A 10,845-nucleotide genomic window follows, 5' to 3' on the forward strand; every position below is an offset into this window, starting at 1 on the left:
ATTAGTTGGTGATATGATTCAGCGTTAAAGTTTAACTCCAACACGACCAACTTTACCATCATCAGTCTTTATAGACAATTTGTTATGCTCTGGGCCACAAGCAATAGATGAGAGGAAAACATCACATGAGCATAGTAGAGTTAACTTCAGAGCTGTTATGGGTGAAGTTCCTCACCTCTCACTAAAGGTGTCTACCGTGCTTAAACAAGCACAGGAGGGAAAAAAGATTCTTCCCTCCCTTGGGCCATACAGCATTTCTTCTGCAGTTGATCCATCCTCCACTCCCACTCAGGTACATCCATCTTAACTAGAGAAAGATGCAAACATCATCTTCAAAGATATACGGAAATGGAGGAGAAAGCACTGTCTGCTTTCAGATAAGTTTAAGTAGACACCGTGATAGTGGTCTTAATTAATATTGCAGCTTTCATATCACAGAGCAGGGAAATTTACCTCTAGTTTATTCCCCATACACCTAGTCCTGCTCCTCCCCCCCACCGCTCCTGACTGTTATGCAGATACCAGCACTGATGCTATGCATTGAAGTTCAGGAAACCAAAAAGGCAAAGAGGTCACTGAGTCAAGGGCAAGAGGAAAGGGGAGCAGGAGGGTTCACAAAAGCGGGTTTTAGAGCTACTTCGCTTCTTGGTTTTGTCAAGATCAAGCAAGGGCAAGATACAAGGACAACGGCAGGCCTATGTACTGTATCTTTTTGGGTGTCGGGTCACCATGAGCAGTGAAGCTGCACCATAAAACCTCACTGTGAAACAGTCTAGAAGACTTTTGCCATGAAATACATCAGAGCATTCTAAATCAAACTGCTCTGATAACACCACCATGAGGATACCCCCCTTCCCTGCTCTTGGCTCTCAGCATCTCACTGAAGCACAAATGCCGCAAAGCCACCAAGGGCACCGCATGCAACAAAGCCCTTCGGACGAGGAAGCCTCCCTCCTCCCTCAAAATACCGATACATCACTTATGTAGATGCGGATAACTGCCTTCGCTCCCGCCACCCTGCGGGAATTAAGAGGAAGGGCCGCGCGCGGTGCGGCAGGCCCGGGTGGACACTCAGGGCTCCGGCACCCATCTCAGCTCTCCCCCACGTTTCACCCATTTTGGTGTTAGAGAAACGTGGTGGCTCCCTCCATTTGTCGGCTCGAACATGCCCTCTACAGATAGCTCCGGAGGAGAGCTTCGGAAAACCCAAGAGCTCACCTCGAGCCGCATTTTATTACCAATTCCTTTCCCTACGCCTTCCAAAGGCTCCAGCGGGGCCCGCTTCGCCTTGCCACCTCCGCCTCCCGCCGGCGGGCCCTATGCGGAGCGAGCAGGCGGCCCGGGGGCACCTGCACCGCACGCGGCCCCACCGCAGGCCCGCGGCCCGCTGGGGCAGGAGGAGGCCGCGCTGAGCGCAGCGCAGGGCCCGCTACGAGATAAGGCCGCACGGGGCCGAGCGCCGAGGAGGGGACCCGACCCCCGGAGGTGGAGGGAAGGCTGAGGCGCGGGGAAAGGCCCCGGCGCGCCGTTACCTGTGGCGCCGAGCATGAAGTCCAGGGTGCTGTGCCGCGCTGCTGCCATAGTGAGGTAGAGCCCTGTGCCATGCCTGGAGGAGGCGGCGGCGGAGCGGAGAGTGCGGCGGGCAGCCTATATGTGCGCGGGGCTGCGGCGGCGCCGCGGGGGTGGGAGCGCGCCGGGCCGGGCGGGGCCGCGATGGCGGCGGGGCGGGGCCGCGATGGCGGAGCGGCGGTTGGCGACCCCTCGGTTTAGGGATGGGGCGGGGGTTGGTCAAGGGGGAGGGTGGCGTGGGGGTGGCGAGATGGCAGCCGCGGTTGCGAGCCGGGGAGGGGGAAGAAAAAGGCGGGAGATGGCGGCGGAGGGCGCTCCCTCAGGCGGCTCCCGCCCGCACCGTGCGGCTAGGGGAAAAAAAAAACAAAAACAACCCCCGTTTCCTTTAAGATTCGGTCCCCTGCAACGAAATTCCTGGACGGTCTCCTAGCGCCGGGGCCATGGAGCAGCTACCAACAGCAAGGGCAGCCCCAGCGTTGGGGCCACGGAGCTGCTCCTCACCCCTGCCCTTACCGAGCAGAGAGGTTGCTGCCTTCCCATGGCTTCGCTAGCGCTGGAGAATCTTTAAAACCTTTTATTTAAAGTCTTTTTAATGAAGGATAACTAGAATTGCTTGCGGAAGCCGCAAATGATAGGAGCCATATGTAGTTACAAACCCAGAAACATCCCACCCAGAAGCAGTTCGCAATAGGATCGATGATTAATGTTGTCAGGCACTACGAACGTTACAGCTCTTGGCTCCTCTCTTGCAGGAATCTGCAGAAACGAGATCTAATGGGAACAATACGACGGTATCGGTGATTTCATGGCATTCTGCAGCTTAAGGAACAAAAAGTTTTACAAGAAATAAAAAAAAGTTTACAAGTAATCGCTATTACATAAGCTAATGTATCACAATCACTATTTCTGTAAGTTGCAATAACATTTTTCTTCTTTGCAAGCTTTCGTTGCCCATGTTTTAAACACTGCAATTCCACAGATCCGGAGCAAAGCAAAAACGTTCCCTGGAGATGTGTATCAAACGAGGCATAGATGTCTGCAGGTCTGCAGTAATTTCATTTTTGTCAGCTGGTGTTGATTTGACTCTGCCAATCCCTGAGAAAGTCTCTCGTGGATTAAAACAGAAATTAGCCGAAGTATGGGGCTCTGCAGATTCCTCTTAAATATATTTGATCCAGCCCTGCATGTTACAGGGGACTGCATAGTCCTGATTCCCCAAATGCAAGGAATTGGGTGTGCAAGTTGCTGTTTCACCAAGAACTGTGCTCTTTCTTTTGAGCTCGGTGCTTCCTTGCTGCCTTTTCTGGTCTCTCTACTAATTTTTTTCAGGCATGAAGCTGTCACAGGACAGCCAGGAAAATTCCCATATTTTATGATCTCTGATGTTTCACCTTTGTTTTCAGCAATAGCAGTCGTTTCACTTATTATATACAGAAGCTCACTGTCTTAGACTTCAGTGCGACAAGGAAATAACCAATGCCCTTTGTTTAGCTGAAGCAATTACATTATCTTTCCATTGTGGAATAGTCAGAAGAAAGTAATGGTGATGTTGTCACCTAAGTATACCTTCAAGTATTTGCTCATACGTGCCAGGAGCCTAGCTCAATTATGCCCTGATATACACATGAACAACTTACCAGGTTTACAGGGGGAAAAATAGAGCAGATCTTTTGCTGGCATTAATTTTGCTATTTAAGACCTACCATTCTAGACTAGTACTGGAAGGTGGGTGGAGCATTGTCTTTTTAATTAAACTTGCTACAGGAAAAAAGAAACAGAATAATCTTACCCTATTCTTTTTTATGTGGTTGGGAATTTTATGGATCAGCACTGGACTTCATCTGAAGAGCTGGAAAGGCTAAATTAATTATTTCAGAGAACAATATCAAATCTTTCTTAGACTTCAATGTAAATGACAATAATTAGATATAAATGGTTTTCACAGTTGCTCATTAAGTTAGGTGGAGATGGGAAAGCTGGCAAAAATAGTGTGAACAAATTCAAAAAAGGAATATGGATGGAAAAGAAAAGGTTCACCTTGGAAATCTTGGTATAGCCACAGGAAAACATTCAGCAAAAGGAAGAAATCTGCAGTATTGACCTGTAGGAGTGAAAGCAGACAGTAAATTATATGTGGTCTTACAGAGCAGACATATCAGAAAGCCCACAGATGCCCCTCCAAGTGAAGTGAATCACTGAGGAAGAAACTAACAGATTTTTCTCTTCCGTTCCTTTGGCATGACTACTCTTTGCCTACTACTTAACTAAGTCATGCCTGGGATATTTTGGGAAATCTTCCTATTAGAAAATTACACTCAAGGGGAATTTAAAGAAGAGCAATTAAAATAATTAAAGAGATTGAGGGATTGATTTACGAGGGATGATCAAAAGAGCTGGAATATTAAAACATGTTTCACCAATACTGTGGATTTTGGATGACATCATAGTGTTAAGATTAGCACAGGCTATATGAAAAGAGATTATTCAGTATAGGATTACATGCATATTTTGAAGCCAGTAGAGATTGCTAAAGTGGATGCAACAGGTAAAAAAAGATTCACGTTTTTGCACCAGTATTTGCCAGTTATAGAGTGCCTTGTTCTGAAATGCAGTGACAGAGGTCCTACTCTCCACGAGGAGATTTGACAGATTAGGTAAGACATACAGGCTGGAGGGGACAATCTCACCCAGAGGGTGGTGACACACTGGAACAGGCTGCCCAAGGAGGCTGTGGATGCCCCATCCCTGGAGGCATTCAAGGCCAGGCTGGATGTGGCTCTGGGCAGCCTGGTCTGGTGGTTGGCGACCCTGCACATAGCAGGGGGGTTGAAACTCGATGATCATTGTGGTCCTTCTCAACCCAGGCCATTCTATGATTCTATGAAAAAGTCAGGATAAAGGCCTGTAATTGTATGCAACAACCTGCAGTAGAAGTACATTTTAGCCTGCATCACCTTTTTTTTCCATACGCATCCATAGCCAGCTGAAATACCAAACATAACAGTATTTTTAATCACAGTATTTTAACCGCAGTTCATCTTCTCTGACTGCATCCATCTATATTAACTGATCTGTAAATATTTCACCTACAGGTGCCACAGCCTGAAATTCACCTCAGGAACTAAAGTTGAAAACAACATATTCCTCACAGACAGCAAAGAAATATCTTATAGGAAGACCTTTATCCTTGTGTTATTTTAGATAGTTCACAGAAGATTTGTTAGCACTCTTTTAGGACTACCTGTATATCTCACAGCTTTGTCACCTGTCAATAAAGTGGTCATCTTGTAATGCTAAATGAAGCCTTGAAGTCAAACATGCTTGTTTAACATGTACATGCACACAGAATCTTTCACGTCTGATTCTTTATATTCAAAATATTGTTGATTTATGCTAAACAGGGGCATTTGTACAGTACAAGCACAATGTACATTTGTACAAACAGCACAATGTGGTAACAGCCTATGCTGAAGTGACTGTCAGAAGATAGTAACAAAATGGGAAAAGCAGGTGCTAGAAACAAAAGAGGCTTAGAGTTTGAATCAAACTCCTGGAAGTTGCTTCATCACCTTCAGTGTTTATGTGTCATATCGGGTCATTTTTTACACCAGAATGTTAACAACGACAAAAACACACAGAGAAGCAAACCAACAAAAAAAACCCTACTACCCAAACTCTGATTCTTTAGTATTTGCTTGTAATTGATAGAGGTTGTAGTAAATTTGCAGGAGAGGGAAGATAGAAACCAGACAGATACTTGCTTCCAGAAAGGCATAATAGGGAAAAAAGGGTCTTACAAGTTTCTGACTTAGAAAACAACTTGAGGTAAGGATGTGGTACCATAATTTTGACGAGTGATGAAGTTCACCTCTTAACAAAACTGTTTATCTTATAAAGACATGTCGATGGCTAAGAAAACTAGAACTTAGTAGTCTAATGAATTTACTTCTTTAATTCCTACTTCTGCTTCTGTGTCTGAGCACGTTACTGTTTACTAAAACAAAATTTATCTCCGTTTTCTTGGATGCTCACAATCAAATATGTAGACTTGCTAGGGCATTGCTCTAATCTTTAAAGGCAAAAAAGAGGCAGGAAACTGTCTCCAATTAAATTTTAGCTACTGCAGAGTCTACATCTTATTGGAAACCATAAAGAAAAAATCTAACTTGAAGAACAAGCGTGTTGAGTTAAGCAAGGAAGCACATTCAAACTGATTACAGGGATGAGTGAAGATTTAATTTTTTTTAAGGTCTGCAAACAAGGACCCTGGAGAGTCAAATTATATCACAGGATGTAAGGCACCTCACAGAACAAGAGAACAATTTCAGGAAGTTTTAGGAAACTCAGATAAGAGGTAATTGCTTGAGTAAACGCTACCATAAATTATAGCAGCTATTATACTCTGCTTTTTGAAAGCCCTCTCCTGGATATAGGCCAGAGTGCTGTATTTGAACCCTTATGATGGGATTTCCTTTGATCCAGACAGGTAAGCAATCTTCTGGAGAAGAACTTCTGTGAAAGTGAGACCTGAGGTCCAATGGCCCAGAAATCCTGATCATCCTGTACACCTCCTCCTTCAGGAACACACTGCTTGTGGTAGCACATTCACCAGTCGAGTTTCAAGCCTGACATACTCACAGATTCTTTTGATAACACCCATGAAAATCACCGAGAGACCATTCCTTACCTTCACCTCTTCACCAATATCCTTGCTGGTGTGTCCTACCTTAGTCCAGGGTCCTGCCTCTCACCCGCATATCCTGGTTTTGTGTTTTTGGGTTGTTTTTTTTTTTTCCCCTAACTCCCAAAATGTAAAGGCCTGATACAGTTCCTTTCCATGTTTCTCTACAGGTATTTGACCACGGAAAAGAATTCCCCAAAATCCCAACTAGTATCTCCTCCCTCCCCAAACCAAATGCAGAAAAAGATTAGATGAACGTATGTTTGTGAATCCCAGCACAATTTTGTCCCTGAACCCATCACATGGCAGGGCAAAATGGAGTTAAGCTTTTCCTTAATATCTTGGTCATCTCTCGGAACTGCTATATCCTGTAAGCAGTGCCTTCTGTCGTTTGAAAATACCCCCTGAGAGAAACCTTTTTATAACTTCCTTCAGATGATATCCCCCACTCCCTCTGAGTCCGCAGTCATCATCTGATCCCATGGTCTGCTCAAGTGATCCCAATCCCACATCAGATGATCATTATCTGGGACAGCAAAAAAAAAAGGGCTTTCTTGGCTTGTCCACTTTCTTTCTCCTGCCTGTCACATCATCCAGATATAGCTCTTCAGATGGCAGGAGGGTTTGCCAGTGCTAATCTTCCTTTATGACCTAAATCATAACATTTGATAGCCGCATCAGCTAGTTAAAATATCTTAACCTCTCCCAGCTGGTGACTTGCATACGCAGTGACAGGACAGGGCCTGTGGTCCACAGGCAAAAAGAACATAACAGAAAATATATATATATATATTCCTTGTATGTAAAGCATAGCCCTGGGAAGCCCAGGGGAGGTCAGATAACCAGTGCTACGGATGGCTCAGGGTGCTATGGCTACAGCTTCAGGATAGCCCTCTCCACGTTTTTATCTATGATAAATTAATTTTTCAACAGTTCTTTCTGTTCTGTTCTTCTTCTGTTCCAGTTTGTATTTCCTAATAATTACAAAACGACTAATGCTGTTTTCCCAACCCAGCCAAGTCACATCTTGTCTACCATCTATGATTTTATCATTTCCCATGTTATGCAGGTGATTTCAGTGACAGGCCAGCCCTTGGACAGCCAACGAACCCCTCTGAGTAGGCAAATTTGCTATCTTTCATCATTGACTCAGTATCCAGTAGACGGCAGTCTCCATCATTTTGATCTCGGTTAACAGTTGCAGCTGAAATGAGGTAAAAGTGAAATCAGATCAATGAAATCTTAAAAAATAAGCCAAAAAAGTCAGGGAGAGCAAGTTTTTTGACAGCTTTTATTCCTTTAAAAGCTATATAAATAAGGGACAAACATGCATAGGTTGGTAATTTGTAACCCAAGCTTTGCATAACATGAAGGAAATACTACCCTTTCTGATCAAAATGTTTATAAGGAAGGAAGTCCTGCACGGAGAAGAATGGATGACAGATTGATTAAAATAGGAATTATTAGTTCATCCACGGTTAGCATAAAGAGGTGGTAAAATGCATGAAAAAAAAAATACTGTAAAAAAACAGACAGTGGAAAAGATGTTTCACCTGCAACAGAGACCAGTCATATTTAGTTTACTTTATATATGTATTGTGAAATACTGTTTCTTATAAAGTTGTTCTCTTTTCCTTTCTGAGTGATGATGCCTCAACGTACAGTCTGAGAAGTGCTGGTAAATAATAATGTGATTTCTTTTTTATCTTATGCACGTTATGCTCTGGACTCCTTATTTTAAAGGCTGCTGCCATCAGAGCCAAAGACAGATTTACTGCTGACTTCAAAGGAGACAGAATTGTAGTCTTTGCCTGCGTGCCCTACAGACAGGACTGGATTTAGTTCTGTTACTTGGCCATTCGACATTCTAGGCAGAAGTGTTCAAGTACACGCTGATAAATCCTATTGGCTGCACTGACACACACACTGTTGTAGCTCTGTGAGGGATGTTAGTGTATGTTCACTTGGTGAAGTTTCTGTTGTTAGCAGAAGCTTTACCGCCTTGCCTGTCACATTTCTGGTTGCAAGTGCAATGCTAATTCCAAGTAAAAAGATGGTCTCTTCCTCAAAAGGATTTTCAGACTAAATAAAGCTGCCAGTCTGAAAGGCTGAAGTGGTGGTGCAGGAAGGCTGTTCCATATTAGGATCTCCTGTGAGCCCGGTCAATTAGCTTTGCAGAGATTTTCGGATGTCTATGGTGCAGATGCCTATATTGGAGCTGGTTGTCTCAATGGCCTCAGCAGTCAGCAGTGCCATTTTTAAGGTGTGATTCATCTCACCCTACTGAAGATGCCTAAAACAGATCAAATTGTGCTTTGCTTCTCTCCATTGACTCCAAACAGTTTAAGCGAATGCCTATCTGGCATTCCACATCCTGTCTGTGCTCTGCACAGATTCAATTGATTTCCTTCCATTCAGAGATGCTTCTTAACATGAAATCAGCATTGCCGCATGAGGGGCCACAGCAGTGATTGCTCTTCGAAAGTTTTCTCCTTAGCAGAAAGTTTTGCACAAACTCCTCATTCATTTTATAAGAAACAGCTTATGCTTAGGAAAAAGAGATGACTTTTCCAAGGGAAAAATAATATGGCAAGATAATACTGATCTACTCAGCAGGCTGTGATCTGTCTGTTGGCTGCTAGACCATATCTGAGCTTATTAAAGCCATCACAGAAAGAAGTTGGAAGGACTTTGTGGTTACTCACAGGCAGGTCCTCTAAGATGTTGCCAGGTAGCATCTAATTATAAATGGGTTTTTAAATGCAATGTAATTAAATCAAAAGATAGCGTCAGCAATATGATCGAAAGCGAATGATCTATATCTCACCTAAATAGTTTCACAATTACAGTTACAATGAATAGACCAGATTTGGAGAAACATAAATGTACTTAATCTTCCAAAATGTACGTTACCAGGTACTAAACCTATTGATAAGGTAGAAAATTAATGTAGAAGGTATTTTTTAGTCTGATATCAAAACTTCATCAGAACCCCATAAAGCAAGGGTTTGCATTATGGTTTGGGATTAACATAAAGACATTCAGCCTAAAGCAGCCTGTTGCCTTCAACAGCAGAAAACTTACATGGCCTTGCAACCTGAAAGCTGTCAAATACCACATACGTGATTGTGGAGTTTGGACCCCACTGTTGCTAGCTCAGACATTCAATAAAACATCTCAGTCGACACTTTAAAAGAATGATCGTGTCTTCTGATGAGAGCAGTAGGCTGAGTCAGGAGATCAATGCTTAATTTTTAAACTGCTGCAGATTATTCTACCTTGGGTAAATTAGAGCCTGTCTGAACTGTGGTAGAAACTACTTTCTTCCTCTACCACTTTGTGAAGCCATGAGGACACAAATGGGTTCAGCTGTGAATTTTTAAAACTACAAATTCAACAGCTAACTAAACTTCACTTGGGATGATCGTATTTGATAGCCCGCCTGAATTTTCCTTTATGCTTCATTGCTTGCCTTACACTGTCCGAACAATTCCTCGGACTTTCCTTATTATATTCTCCTGCCAGTCGCTAGCTTAAAAAAAATCCTTTTATATTTTAGCTCTTCTTCGTTACTCTGACGGTTAATTTTGAACTGACAGAACTTCTGATGAATACAGAATGGTATGTGTTGTTAAGGATTAACAAGTTTGCTTTGAGGTTTTACTGCAACGCTTATATAACGAATACCGTGCCAGTGATGTTAACCTGGAAAGCAAGAAAATCAGAAAATTAACCGGATTGGAATAATTATCGTATGCAAAGTTCACATACAACATATCTCATTGATTTTTTTCTCCATGACCAGATGATCTCCTTAGAATTTCTGGTGTGGAAACGTCTTAATTTGACAGTGGGTTGCTTTTATGACCTAAAGCATATGGCGGGGATGAGAAAGAAATGAGTTTGGTGTGGCTCCTGTGCTTTCCGTGTTCTGTTGGGATTGTTACTGTGCCGGGTTTCAGCTGTAAGACAAAAAGAATGTTCTTGGTTCATACCTGTGGGGGATTAGAAACTGCGGTTGCTTTTGTCTTCTGATCGAAGCAGTGATACAGCGGCACTGAGTTTGCACTCAGATGAATTCAAGCAGCAAGCTGCTCTGTTCTGCATGCTCGCTTTTTCCTTACTTTGTTTTCTGTTTGTCCCAGTTTTCAGGGACTACGTCTGTGACGGCCTGCGATACCGAGTCTCACTGTGCTCAGGTTGGTGTCTCGCCAAGTCCACACAGTGCCAGAAGACATTGATTCAAAAAGACATCCGAGAAGGCTGAAATGATACTTCTGAATTGTATCTCCTTCTCAGTTCCTTTTTTAAAGCGTATGCTTTTGTGTTTCTCTTCATCACATACTCAGACTAACACAGCCCCACGAAACAATAAACAGTCCTGAACTGCCAGCCTTTAACTTTTACTGTTTGCTCAGGAAGTGTTTGAGAGCAAATCTGAAAAAGCATTATTTCAGTTTTTTGACCAAACGTATGATGAATAACAGGTTTTGCAATAAAAGTAGCTCAGGAAAAGACAGGATGCATTCTCTTTGTAATAGCCATGCTTGACTATGTCAAGCAAAGCCATAAAACTTAACTCTGGCCAATATAAT

At 43.3% G+C, this 10,845-nt stretch overlaps 1 protein-coding gene and 1 long non-coding RNA gene across 3 annotated transcripts in view; one reads left to right on the forward strand and one right to left on the reverse strand.

Annotated features, from left to right (window-relative positions):
• The window catches only part of SMS (spermine synthase), a 44,600-nt gene extending 42,977 nt beyond the window's left edge, over window positions 1-1,623 (reverse strand). The window contains exon 1 of the mRNA NM_001030803.2: window positions 1,533-1,623. Within this exon, the coding sequence (NP_001025974.2) occupies window positions 1,533-1,581 (49 nt within the window). The 5' untranslated portion in view covers window positions 1,582-1,623. The remainder of the gene's footprint in view (window positions 1-1,532) is intronic.
• On the forward strand, window positions 1,302-10,257 carry LOC107049256. Of its 2 annotated transcripts, XR_006933738.1 has the most exons (4): window positions 1,302-2,477; window positions 5,819-5,923; window positions 6,052-6,055; window positions 7,320-10,257. It is a non-coding gene; the product is annotated as an uncharacterized LOC107049256 (long non-coding RNA). The 2 variants fall into 2 exon arrangements; XR_005849308.2 differs by having other exon boundaries at window positions 1,302-5,923.
• Window positions 10,258-10,845: the final 588 nt, after the last annotated feature.

Source organism: Gallus gallus, chromosome 1 (genome assembly GCF_016699485.2).
Source record: "Gallus gallus isolate bGalGal1 chromosome 1, bGalGal1.mat.broiler.GRCg7b, whole genome shotgun sequence".
Lineage (NCBI taxonomy): Eukaryota > Metazoa > Chordata > Aves > Galliformes > Phasianidae > Gallus > Gallus gallus.